The sequence below is a fragment of the Etheostoma cragini genome, chromosome 8 (genome assembly GCF_013103735.1).
Source record: "Etheostoma cragini isolate CJK2018 chromosome 8, CSU_Ecrag_1.0, whole genome shotgun sequence".
Taxonomy (NCBI): Eukaryota; Metazoa; Chordata; class Actinopteri; order Perciformes; family Percidae; genus Etheostoma; species Etheostoma cragini.
This window is the reverse complement of record NC_048414.1, coordinates 26079681-26093952: the sequence shown is the minus strand read 5'-3', so window position 1 is coordinate 26093952 and position 14272 is coordinate 26079681. Positions and strand designations below refer to the sequence as shown.

The 14272-nt window shown below is 42.6% G+C and overlaps 1 protein-coding gene across 1 annotated transcript in view; it reads left to right on the top strand.

Annotated features, from left to right (window-relative positions):
- Positions 1–14272, top strand: part of LOC117948580 (neural-cadherin-like) — an 83409-nt gene that overhangs the window by 22020 nt on the left and 47117 nt on the right. The window contains exons 2-6 of the mRNA XM_034878274.1: positions 4378–4575; positions 7268–7493; positions 8932–9136; positions 10214–10325; positions 12236–12485. Coding sequence (XP_034734165.1) covers positions 4378–4575; positions 7268–7493; positions 8932–9136; positions 10214–10325; positions 12236–12485 — 991 coding nt within the window. The remainder of the gene's footprint in view (positions 1–4377; positions 4576–7267; positions 7494–8931; positions 9137–10213; positions 10326–12235; positions 12486–14272) is intronic.

Below are 14272 nucleotides of genomic sequence, written 5' to 3'. Positions count from 1 at the left end.
AGTCTTAATCTCAGAATTCAAGTGCAATGAATGAATTAAGCAGAGAATACTTACGTAAACAAACATGCTTTTTTGTGGAGAAGAGATCAGATTCAAATTTAGGAAGAGTAGGCAGAAGCTCCCCCTGCCTCCTTGTGGAGTCAGATCTCTATAGATTAGTGTTGCAAATTATAAAACAACACCACAGTATTGTTTATTGTGATACATTACTTCAACACATATTTCTGATTGACTGCTTGACACCCTGAAGGCCCCTTGCAGGCCATTTCTGTTTAGGTGGATGGGAAACGATCTCGCAAGAAGTCCCACAGTTTTCTTCCACACAAGTTAGAATCTTAATGTCCATTTGCTTATTCTCATGTACTACACCTTGGTGGCCATTTTGAAACTTATTGTTCCATCAATATTACAATTTTATTTAAAATCTTTGTGAAAGACATAAAGCTTTAAAACCTGGTGTTCTTAGTGGGCCCTTTGTTACTAGTCTATGCTACATTTATGACTTATTTTACCATTAACTGCCAATGTAACTGGTCCCACATTTGGTTCTGCCATTGTTTTTGGACATTTGTTTGCAGACGTAGTGGCTAAAAGACACACTTTTTTGCAGAGATGCCGATTCAGAGTGAACAAATGTCCAGAACTTGAACCATTTCTATTTATCCTAGGTTGAAAATGCCGGCATGTGTGTTTACATGGTTATCGTGTCAGCCAATCTGAGTCCAGAGTGTGTGGTGTCGGGATCCCTGAGTTAATAGATTTCTGTCCCCGGTGCTTTTAGCGCGTTGATCTCCTGCTGACGGCTTCACACTCTGCTTTAAGCACAGAGATGGCGCTTAGAATAGAGCCTCCTTAACACTGCAAACATTTGGTTAATGTACCTTATTACTCCCCCATTGAGCTGATTTTCACTTTCCATTCATTCGCTGCCCGAAAAGCACCTCTGAAATTCCATGTCTCTCACGGGCCATTGATATTTATGCTTGCAGACGCAATTTGTTTAATTCCACACAGAAATATTCAATCTTAATTTCCTCCCTCATTGGATGGAGGAGGAACAAGGGGTCCATAAGAAGACCCTCTGATATTAATTACGCTGTATGTTCTATATCTTAATTCCTCCTCTTGTGCTCTGCTACTGCATGCTTTCTTTCATAAACATGGATGCTGGCAGCATCTTTTGTTGTGCTAGGCTGTTTGTTTTTTGCTTCCCTTGGGCTCTCGTCTCTGTAATGTTATTTTACGTTCTCTGCTAAGCATCACACAATACTCCATCCTCCATGCTACCTGCCTCTTCCTCCTCTCTGTCTCTTTCTCTCCCTCTGTAAATATTTGTGTTCATGTATCTGTGCCCCTCTACTTCGCTCTGTTTCCTCTCATCTCCACACACACTCACACACACACACACACACACACAGTGTCCTTGTACTGTGGGCAGTGTACTGTGCATAGAAGCACTTGAGACAACTTTTTATTTTTTTTTAGTTTTTCATACCGGCAAGCCACTTAGCAGCTTTATATAGCAACTACCCAAGCAGAGGATTAACAGCAGAAAACATCAACAGACAGGCTTGCAGTGATATATAGAACACACACACACTTACGCACAACTCACGCTTACACACACGTAAACACAGCGCACTCGTTGTAGTCGCTGAGCCTACGCAGAACACACAGTGCACCCCTGTTGTCCACTTTTATTTTGTGATACATTGTTATGTTAGTCATTCAAGCAGATTGTCTTATCCTTAAGAGATTGTAGCGTACAGTACAAACCGGCGTTTCATCACCCCGAGCGAGCAGAAAGCATATTTGACTTTGAAAAATCCAGTGGAGCCTGTGCGCCGTGTGCCTCGCCTGGTTATTTGATCACATCTTTTTTCTCGGTCAGGTGGGGCTTGGTTGTGTCGATTTGGAGCTCACGGGGCATCGCTCACAGCCGCTCCGTACTTGACCAGATCAGAGGGAAATTGCAACTTTTGCAGCCTAAGAACATGCAGCTCGCTCGCCCGTGCACACATGCCGTCTCTTCCCTCACAAACACGAGCAGACACACACTCATGCATTCTTCATTATCATTCCAGAGCTGATAGGCTCTAATTATCTGCCTTGGCTCTGATTAGTCTCTCTGTAACAAGCTAATTAGATGGAGCCTTGTAAAATCATCACCACCATTACCACAGAGACATGGTTTGGAAAGACACCAACAAGTAGGAAGCAAGGAATGTGTCTCGCACCCCTCCCCGCAAAGAGTTGATAGTCAACTAAATGTTAAGTGCTGGAGCTCTGATTTCGTTTTGATTAAGTGCCTTTTAAACCCCTGTACTTTGCAAAAGAATCTTTATCCTTTTCCTATTATTCACCACGAACGGATTGTTCCATTTTACAAGGCAGGATGATCTGGCTTAAGTTGCATAAATTGCTGCTGTCGACATTTCAGGAGATAGCATCTGAACACTGATTAGTTTCTCTGCCCCCATGATACAGTGGCTTTTTATCCAACACGAACTATCGTCAGATCCGAGTCAGAACTTTTCTCCGTGCAGAGGAACTTTAAAGCCTGAGCAGAAAGCTAGATTAATTCTCTCCTCTAGCCTCCCTCTGTTATTATCCCTGGCCTCTAACAATCCGTTTTAGGAGCTGTCGCACACTATTTAGCTATTGTGTTTCAGTTGTGACTACTCCAGAGCTAGTCTGGAGTGCAACACATTATATTTTCCATCAAAATGCATCTTAACTGTAAGCTAGTTAAAAAAAGAACCAGGGAATTGTGATCTCAGCATCTCTTTTTTGCTTTACAACCAATTTGAGCAGACACAACTGTTAAATATTTAAACCAGCAACTCGTACAGTTTGATGACTTTATACCATTTGCTGTATGCATGTACTGCTCATTACCCATGTATAGTTTTCTATTATCAGCTAGTATCAACTTGGAAGAGATAATATGTTAAAGAATATGAGGGAAACCATCAAAGGAGGACTGTTTTGTACAGAAAATCTGTTGTGGCAGCCTCAGCTAGTCAAAGGATGCACGGCCAACTCCTGCTGCTTCTGTCTTGGTTTAAAAGGTACATCTATAGCCCATGGTCACACACAGGAGAGCTTTTATGTAATGGGATTTGTAATCCATAGTTACTTTTAGCCCGTAGGTAACTCCCTGCTGTGCGTAGGTGTGCACTGGTGTGTGTTTGTGAAAAAGACAGAGAAACAGGAAGACGGAAAAGACACATTCTACATCACGTGTGCAAGCATGTGTCTGGGTGTGAAGAGACGACTTGCCTGTATGTTGCATCTATGTGATTGTGTTCATATCTGTGTGTGTGTGTGTGTGTGTGTGTGTGTGTGTGTGTGTGTGTGTGTCCTGGCAGGCTCTTGTTCTTCTCTGGGGTAAGACAGATGGCCTCTGTGGATCACAGCCTACTGAACTGCTTGGCAGCGCTTCTGACATTCCTTCATGCCACGTTGACACAAGATCACAGCTAATATTTGTGGAAATAGTGTCCCACAGTTCTATGGCTTGCTCCCCTTTCTCCACAAAAAGTGTGACACTGTCAGGAGTTTTTTGTGCACATTGTCTCCAGATTGTGTCATTGTATTTAATGGGGGAAACGATCCCCTACTATCAGTTCCAGCTAAAAGCACGCTACGCCCCTGGCATAGAGACGGCAACGCAGTTGCACACCCCTTCTCCTTGGGCGCTGCTGTGCACTTTTGCTGTCTGCAAGCTCAGGTCGAGCGAGTTGGTAATTGGATTCCAGGAATCTTCGTATTCACTCCAGCGAGGCAGTGTGCAGGCGACAAAAAGCCCGCAGCCATGAGGCATCATCCCTAAGCCCCTGTGGGAAGATCAAGGTAGCTTTACGCAGACTTGGTAGATGAGACTGTGGCTGAGTCTCTCTCCCGCGGGAACCTTGGTGTCTAGATACCTGGACGGGAGCACTGATGGAGATTGGATGGGTGATGTCACACGGCCCAAACCTCCACCATGGGAGCGAACAGCTATCCCGACATCCACTTACAATGAACCCAGCAGCTATGGTGAAGCAAAAGGAGTGGAAAGATAGCGGGTAAATTGCCATGTTAAAGATAGTGTGGTAATTGACATTGACCCCAACTCTGAGCTGAATCAAGATCGTTTTGGCATCAGTTCCACATTACAGATACAAGCATGATTGTGATTTATTCCAGTCGTGCAGCATACTGTTTCTAATGTAGATGATTTAAATCTCACATACCTGTACCCTCAGCTGACTCACTGCTTGTCGGTGCTTCGGATTCCCCTGGCTGCTTGTCTCCCCGCTACACACGCGCTTACATGACAGCTGTCACTTTTAGTAACCACAGCTTCATCACTATCTCTGCACTACCCCCCAGGCCCAAACTGGTACCTGAACAAGGTGAAGCTTAAGATCACTGATGTCAACGACAACGTCCCTGAGTGGAATATGAAGCCGTACCCATACCTGGCTGTAGTGTCCCCTGAGGCCCCAGCGGGAATCTTTGTCTACCAGCTCCAGGCTCACGATGGGGATGAAGGCAAAAGCGGAGAGGTGGAATACTTTTTGTCGGATGGTAAGCTTTCTGCACACACACACACACACACAAGATGTATACAAGGGTAATATTAAGGTATTAAAACAGGCTGTTTTTGACGGAATTGGCCTTGGAAATGAAGTCAAACACAAGACAGCCACTGGCGCTACCACATTCCTTCATTCACTCTTTAGGTGTCCATTAGTTTCTCTGTCTCTCTGTCACCCTGTGTCTCTCGGCCTCTGTATTTTTGTCCCTCTCTCTCTCTTTCTCTCTCTCTCTCTCACTCTCTCTCCAACACACACACAGCCAGAGGACATCAACACATTGTTAATGCACTTATCTTGCACTCTTGTCTATCTGTCTGCTTCTCTCTGTTTCATACACACACAGAAGCACGCAAGCACTCAAACATACAAAAAACACACACACACACACACACAGTGGGCTGTTGGAAGGCTGCCAGAGCGGTAGATCCCCTGGTGGTTAAGGGGATAGAGGTTTGTTGGCATGTCAAAGATGGGTGGATGTGCTAATCTTGCCAGTGGGGCTTTACAGAAACACTACTGACTTCCCTTTGACTCCCATTAGTACATCGCACATTTCCCTTATGTGCGTTTAACCACAATTACCACAAGGTACCCGTGGTCAATATGATGCTATCACGCTAACAACTCTTGCAGCAGTGAGGTTTACCTCTAAAACCTGCAAGCAAACTGAGTAGTTTCCCTTCAAGTTTTAACCTTTCAAATGTATTTAACTCTCTTTTTAAGACCTCGAGAGAGTAGCTGGCCATTTGATGAGCAAGGTCAGTCTGTCTGATCCCGTTCTTTAATATTTAATTTAATTCATTTATACTGTTCATTGATCGCCAATGGGGAAATTACGATTTACACTCTGTTGTCATTACACACTACACACCAGCCTGAACTACACACACATGCTCAGGTCCTAGACGTGCACTAATGGAGAGATGTCAGAGTGAGTGGGTTGCCTTGCTCAAGAGCACCTTTGCAGTGCCCAGGAGGGGAACTGGCATCTCTCCAGCTGCCAGCCCGCACTCCTCACTTTGGTCCATACCCGAAATTAGGGCTGGGTAATATATTGATATTATATCGGTATAGACATACACAGATATCGTCATAAGTTTTGGATCCTGATATGATATAAGTTTCATATTTTTTTGTGGTTTTAAAGGCTACATTACAGTAAAGTGATGTCATTTTCTGAACACACCAGGCTGTTCCAGCTGTTCTATTATTTGCCTTTACCCACATAGTTACTATTTAAACATAACTGATGATTATTTATGAAAAATCTCATTGTGGGAATATTTTGTGCAAGCACAATTGTCAACCCTACAATATCGACACAATATTGGGATATTTGATTTGCTGTAGGCCACCCCCAAATGTAACAGTAGTGGGAAAAGTAGATCTTTTATTTAAAGTTGCCCTGTGGAATTGACAAACAAAAGTTATGTTTAGTTTTAATTACTGTGTGTATTAATATGTCACAAAGCCCTTTTTTTAATATTTTAAATCATACATTGTTCACTAACTTACTTGTTGTACTTATTTATAAAGGACAACACACATTAATAAACATTTCTGCAAATGTGCTAGTGTTACCCAGCCGGCACATTTTTAGACCAGAGCAACAGGAAACCAGCAAGACATTAGTACAGGTTAGAATTTACAGACAGCAGTCAACAAGAGACCATAAAGGCAGCTAGAGCAACATATAAGCTTCCTCAATAAGCCATGCAGAGCTACAGGAAGCATTATTGGCACAGTTACACATCGACAGTATCCACATTCAGTTCAGGAAGCCATGCATGCATCAACAACACAGCCTAGTTTAGACTGCCTGCAAGCGGTCTTCTTCTTCGCTGCCTTTAGCCCATCAATACATTTGTTGGTGCTGCCAATCTGCAGACTATTATGAAACCAACGGCAGGATGGGAATTGCGGCGTGATACAAACAAAACATTTCATTAAAACAAATTAATTTATTAAATAATTAAAACTCTGTTGCTCCACTCCAACTCCACAGGGATTTGAGTGTAACAAGTAAAGGTTCTGCAGTCCTGCAAGTACAGAAGTATTATCATCAATATTCACTATGCATCAAAAGTAACGGTATTTGCTACGTGTTATAATGCATACTTCTACTTTATAGAAAACGTACCTCCAGATTTAACATGAAGTAGATATTTTCTATTTTTAAATTGCCAACACTCCCATTAAATGAAATCCCACTAACAAGTATTATCTGTGTATCCACAGCCAATGCAGCAACTTGCCACAGCCAATGCTGTTTTTTTTTTTTTTGCCAGCATGCTATCTAAAATCACACACTGGGGCGGCATTATGCCGGCGTTGTTTGATTCAGTGTAAAAAAAGAGAAGCCGGCGTAAGCTGAATCTCTGCGTAAAAGAGGCTTATGTTAATCAAATGAGATGAAGTGGAAGATACTTCCCAGTACAAATGTAGGAAGGTACAAACGTGGATACCGAAGTTGAGAAGTTATATTAAAAAAAAATGTGTTTTCTGTGAGTAAAATACATTCTGTGTATCAGTTTAGGATCAGAATATGTCACTCCATTTATTATTACTTTCCACTTGCTCCTAGATGCCATTTGGGCATTTCTGAGTTAGTATTCAAGCCAGCAGAATTGGATTGGTTTGGATCCAGCACAAGAAAATGAGTTAATTTTGTTTCCCTGCAGGTGGTGACGGCTGCTTTGCAGTGGACAAGAAGACAGGCCAGGTGGTGAGCACAGGGCTGGTGCTTGAGAGGGACAGAGAGTACTTGTTAAGCGTGGTGGCCCTCGACGGCCTGGGCAGCCGCAGTGCCCCCGCCATGCTCTCTGTGGTGGCGGGAGCCAGAGCGCCGCAGTTCACCAACACTAGCTACGCCATCTCCATACCAGAAAACACGCCTGAAGGACAGCCGTGAGTACCGCATGTTTTAATATATACAACATTCATTCATCCACTCACGCATACAGTACATACATTAGGGGTGGGGGGTACAATCGACACAGCCTAGTATTTGGATATTTTTAGCGGCAATACTGGTTTGATACACAGGCACCAAGTATTGATCTTTTATTATATATGTGTTGGTCAGTTTGTCCCATTTTCCAGCAATGAAATGGAAGTGATATGAAACAGAGAAATATATCTTTTTAGATAAAACACATGTTGACAAAGTTTCCTTTTGGGGACATCATTTGAAATTGGGAAAAATTAGAAGTTGGAAAAAAGGTTATAAATTGCAATATATCGCAGAATATTGCAGTATGTTTAAAATTGCAATAATATTGTATCGTGGCATAAGTGTCGTGATGATATTGTTACGGGAGATGTCTGGTGATTCCCACCCCTAACATACATATGTAACCATGGCAGTTTGATGCAAGCAAATCATCTTGAGATATTTTCTTTTTTCTTTTGTAATACAATTACAGTAATATAATATCTTTTTGGAGTCTTTTCTTGTAGTTAAACAGTTATTCATATGTGGTCTATTCCCCTGTGGTTACCACCTAACACTCTTTGTCAGATTCTTTGTTGTTGCCTCAACAGGTATAATTGCCTGTTACCGAAGAATACAATATGAGAAAGAGCAATACTACAATTATATTGGCAGAATAACTCATATCTTTAAATTGCCAAACACTAGGATAAATAAAGCCATACTGATTCACTCACACAAGGACAGTTTTACATGTGGCTCCCTGTTTAATAACCTACGGTTGTAACAATTAAAGCTGAAATGCATGCCACGCATACATGTCTCTGCAAAAACAAGTCCTACAATAATGAATGCAGACATGCATAAAGACGCACACCTGTCTTGGGTGTTGATTTTCAAACACTACTTGTTAAGACTTATGCTGATGAATATTCAATTGGTCACACCAGCGCACTCAAGCGTAAATTGACATATAATGATCGCACATCATTAGGGAACGCAAACTCTCTAAACCGTAAAAACCAACATTTATATCCGCATAATAGCATTACATTATTACACAGAACTGACAAGTACTGATTGACTGTGTTTACAGTACATAGTCAATGGGCCATGCAGTAATTGATTTCATTACAGCGCAGTGCTGATGTAAGGAAAGAGGATTTCGATTTTTAATCCAACATGTGAGCACATAATTTTATTTAGATATAAATGCCAAAGGTTTTTACTTTCTTTGATACTTAATAGAGAACACTTTGTGAAAACATGTTTCAGACAAAGCTCAAGAATCATAGGTTGTGAAAGAGGAAGTAATGATGATGAATTATGTGCAACTAAAATCAAATAGTAAAGAGAAAGTAAAGTAAACTTTTTTTCCTTGCCTTTTTTCATCATGTTCTCCTTGTTCTGCAGCTTCCTGGTGGTGTTCGCCATTTCCTTTCAGAAGCAGCCAATCAGCTACAGCCTGCTGATAAATCCCAGTAGCCTTTTCAGCATCCGGCAGGAGACGGGTGAGATTAGTCTGACCAGGACGCTAGATTACGAGAGTGACCAGCGACGGTACCTGCTGATGGTGCGAGCCAGCGAAGAGCCCGGCAGCCTCAGCACTGCCATAGAGGTTAGTGTAATTACAGAGTGATAAAGGCTGCAAGTGTGTGTCATATAAGAGTTCATGCACTCAGGTCTACCAAGTCCAAAGCTGAGATCCACTGTGATGTTTTATTATAACATTTGTCACACAAGCATTGACTCTTCCTGCTGAATTAAACTGAAAAAAAAATAAAAAAGCTGCTTTTGGTGCTGAGATTTGCTGCATTGTGCTCTACCGCTGGACCTTTTACAAAGCTCCCAGACAGAGCCGTTTTCACCTAAACGTTATGTGGCAAAGAAGTCTGCATTAGTCTGCAATGATCTGACCTCAGCGGTGACCTTCTGACATCACACTGCTTGGCGATAACAGCAGAGGAGATGCAGCAAGGTTTGTGGCTGTCTGCAGGATTGACATGGCCGAATGGTTTTGAAATGTTAACGAGGGTTTTTTATGCAGTTTGTTTTCACCCTTTTGTTTTTGTCTGGAGATGAACTTTGTGAAATATAGCAAGCACTCCGAGCCACTCGGCATAAGAACTCATAATCCGAAAACTTTATTCACCAACAAATATTTCTATATAAACTATGGATTCAGGATAGTTTAAATTATTTTATTTTTTTTACCCAATCCCACAGATTCAGCCGGCAAAAACTCCTTCAGCTCAGCTGCAAGTTGCAGAGTAAGAGATGGAAAACGTATCGCAGCTATTTCAGGACTATTACTCAGCTGTCACTTCGCACTTTACACACAGTGGTGACAGGAGGCTTGTAGGGCAAGGGGCCGGGAGGGGGCGGGGGGGTAAAAAAATCCCGCACATGCTCAGAACATTTCTATTTTGGACTCAGGAATATCATGAAGTAGAAGATAAAGGATGTGTTGAACTGGCAAATTCAGAAACTATAAAATGCAATTTAGATTAAGTGTTGGGGTCAGCTTTCTGTGCAGATCATTTTGTATGGTTGTCTCCTGGATGTGAGGGTTAATAAAGAGAGGCTAATTTTGTATTCTTCTACTCTGATTTTGCCTCTCCTCTCCTCTCCTCTCCTCTTCTCTCCTCTCCTCCCCTGTCCTCTCCTCTTATCCCATCACACTGGCATTAATCAGGTTCAGGTGTTGATAACGGATGAGAATGATTGTGTCCCAGAGTTTCTGCAATCCATCTACAGTGTGGATGGAGTCCCTGAGACTGTAACCACGGCAACATCCCTGCTGCAGGGTGAGACTTCTCTTACCCCATATTTCACTTCCATCTGTTTCTTTTTTGAATACGAGAGAGAAACTATCCAAAAAGTCACTTTCTCAGCATGAAAACAACAAATGTATTCTGCCACAGCGGCAATTCCGACCTTAAGTCAATGTTTCGGCTCATTGTCCCATAATGCTTCCAGTTTCGCACACAGAAAGAAACTAATAGATCTTTCAGATCTGTGATCACATTAAACTAAACTTGCTGCTTCAAAGACAACACACATTTGTTTTGATTTATTATGTACTATATGAATGATGGCATGTCAATTTATCTGTTACTGCATGAGGCTACCTTATAATTATCAATTATAAGGCTGAAGGAGTATGTACTGCCATCGCCACTGCCTGAGTGGAATTGTTTCTGTTTAATTTACGTGAGATAACATGTGTTCCTAATTAAGATGTTTTGCCACTGTCACTTTTTTTCTTTTCTGCGCCTTTAAAAAATAACACTTCTGATTGCTTTTAGATACTGTACCTTTGAGATGGCAAAGTACCTATACAAGATTTGAGAATTTGTCACAGTCACACTCACAAAATTAACAGGGGCTCAAGGCAAAAATACAACACAAAGCACATTATTCTTTTCACATTTCACCTTGTTGACTGTCTATTTCTTGTCAAAAGTTTCTGCCCCTGTGGGACTTCAGTCCGCCATGGGCTACCGTTAGTGATTTGTGAGAATTTCTGGCTGGGCAATTGTTTCTAGTGGATTCTGGGTGAGAATAAGTAAACTAATTTCATCTGAGAAGATTCAAATACACAGCCTAGAGCGGTAGATATTGTTGGCACTGCAGAACCAGCAGAAGGAGAAAATGGCACCCAATACAGCCCAATGCATCAACAAAAAAAATCAACAACCAGAGAGAGAGAGAGCGAAGACATGGAGTCTCTTAAAAGATCTACCATAGACTTTGGCTGATACATCATGAACATGTAGGACTTTATATTTAATTAAAACTGCCTTACCTTACAGAAGCCAAGCACGCCCTAACCAATCAGATCAATAGGGTAAAAAACCTGAAAAAAAGAGAAACCGATTTAATTTCTTAATCTGCTGGGCTGCACCACCAACTAATGAAATGTCAAAGCTTTGAGGCACCAAGGGAGTGAAATCCCCATTAACCACAGATGAATACTTTACAATCAAGCTATCGCTTCAACTTTACCTACTGAGGTTGATGGTGGAGAAGATATAAATAATCTTGTTTTAAAAGCACAAGTGACAGTGAAGTTTAAGGTAAATGTACTACTTCATTATACACACCGTGCAAAGAGTGTATAGTAAATTGAACTATTACAAGACTTGAGGTGAGAGTGAAACATTGAGATGCACAGGCTGCTAGTGCTGATGCCTGCCACAGAGGAAATAAACACATCAGAAGACTATGCGATACGCAAGTGCTATAAGCCAGAGGGGCTGTGTATGAAGCAGTGAGTTTGATTGAAAGTTCACTAAACAGCAAACTTAGACTTAAATTGGCTCGGCAACCAAGGCTGTCGATATTTGTGGCTGTAGTCCCACTGCACATTAGAAACAAATCAATGCTTTTTTTTCTGTGTAATTACCACAGAATAAAACAATTTCAAAACAATCTCTGGAAAAAAATACAACTCGTTAATTTCGTGCGGGGCCTTTTTGCTGTCTTTAAGCCCATTTTTGCAAATGATGGTAATTATTCTGAAGGGGCACAGTGCAGTTTGCGTGCTAGCGATTGTAGCTGTCAGAGCTTATGATCTATTGCATGTTTAGCAAGGCTATAAAGAGATAATGATCTACACAGATGTCAACATATTCATCAGCTGAGGCCGTCTCATCAGCTCATTTCGATTAACTGTAAATTGATGGTCCTTGTGTGATGTCTTCCCTCCCGCCAGTGTTTGCCACGGACTGTGACTCGGGGTTAAACGCTGAGCTCACCTATTACACCCTGAGCTCAGACTTCAGCATTTCACCCCACGGGACCGTTTTCCCCGCGGGCCGGCTCGACTATGAGAGGCCTAACCATCTGTATGAATTTGTTGTGATGGCGACGGACAGCGGGGACGAGCCTCACTCCGGCACTGCCACGGTTCGCGTGAGGATGGCAAACATCAACGATGAGGCCCCTGAATTCTCCCAGCCTGTGTGAGGAGCTTTACCACTTATGCTTACCTGTCCATTCTTTCCATAAGCCCCCTCCATCATTTGTCCTGTTCAAGCTATGTGCAGTTTATTCTGCCTTTTCTGCCAAACAACATTACAACCATAACCAAGACGTGAATTTCAATAGAAGGCTGATATTGATGTAGTTATCATACACAAAAAGCACCATGCTCAAGGTTCCTTTGCTATGCTGTATGGTGTGGTATTGAAGCCTAAATCATAAAAGTAAAACATTTGAGTCTTATCCGTTGCCGTGGTTCAGCTGGAGAGATCAAAGTTTGTTACTAAGACGATAAGTTTAAATAATGTCCCTGCTGCCTGCACTGCTTTATGTCTGATCCCCCAGCTGATCACACTTCATGCATCATTACAGTTGCATCACAGATCTGTAGGTTGTTACATCACACACCTGCCTTCCTTCAGGGTATTTGTCTTAATATTATTTGATGCTGTGAGTCATGCAGTGAATAGTGGCCAACTTGCATCAACAGCGCTGTAGTAAACTACCACCAGTAAGACAAACTCACCACATTTTGTGTGGTGTGTTCACAGTCACCTGCCATCAAATCAATCCAATACTCACTTCCTTACACTTGTCACTCAACCACTAGCGCAGTGTGACTTTGTTGTTCTGGAGGTTTGCTAAAAATGTCTCTTGTTCAGTATTTTTAGGAAAATCAAGCATTCCCACAGCATTGTCTGGGCTCTAATATTGGCCTTCTCCAAACGTATGCTGTAAACTGACATTTGGATGCAATCCATTGTCCTCTACCTCCTTGTTGGCAAACCTGTGTGAGTGGGTGGGCAGCAAGTGCCACCATGGCTCCGCTCTATTCATTTCCCCCGAAACGAGTAAGCCGCTTGTCCTGTCAGTCATGTTTCAATGACCTTCACAGAAGACCGATACCTCTGTTACCCGCTCTTGTTGCATTGTCAGGTGTCAGTCTCGGTGGTTGGCTAGAAACAGAGCCAAACAGGCGGGCAGAGAGGTGGAGATGTAGGCAGACAAACATAAAACTGAGGAGAAAAACACACTGGTACATGGTTGCAGGGCAAGCGAGAAGAGAATACCAAAGCATGCACGGCGAGTCGACAGGAGACAGCCAGTCAGATATGCAGATAAACAGAGAAGCCTGTCGGCGGTCAGACAAATACTCCTGCCAGACCAGCAGACAGACAGTTAGAAATGCAGGCATTTTGCCAGGTTGTGTGTGTTTGACACTTAGTCACGATGGGAGATAAGTGCTGTGAGGGCAGAAGAGGACAGAGTGGAGAGGTGGAGTGATGGATGCTTTGGTTTTATGAAATGAATCTTCAGGTCAGGACTAATTGACATACTCCGACATGTGTGACATGCGGGCAGACGAATATTGCCTTGCATGAACCCTGACTTGTCATCTGAGTGAGTTGTAGAGAGCCAACGAGAATGTAAATAGCCTGACATGCATGACTACAGTCGGACAGGCGAGCATCCTCAGTCCTAAAACGTCACAGTTCAGTGAGATGAAGGGAGATGCTTCGGGAAGTAAAAGCCAAGTGAGTGTATACGTCTCATCCCGCAGAGCCACGGAGAGGTGGCCTCTGAGCCGGGTGACAGATTACAGGTCACTCATGTTGCCACGGAGACTGCTGCGGCTGGCGGAGATGAATCACCCATCAGCGTTCTTCTGTAAACCATCAATCACCTATGACTTCTCACTACAGACGTTGACACCCTCCCCACAGACACACATACCTACACTCACACACACACACACACACACACACAC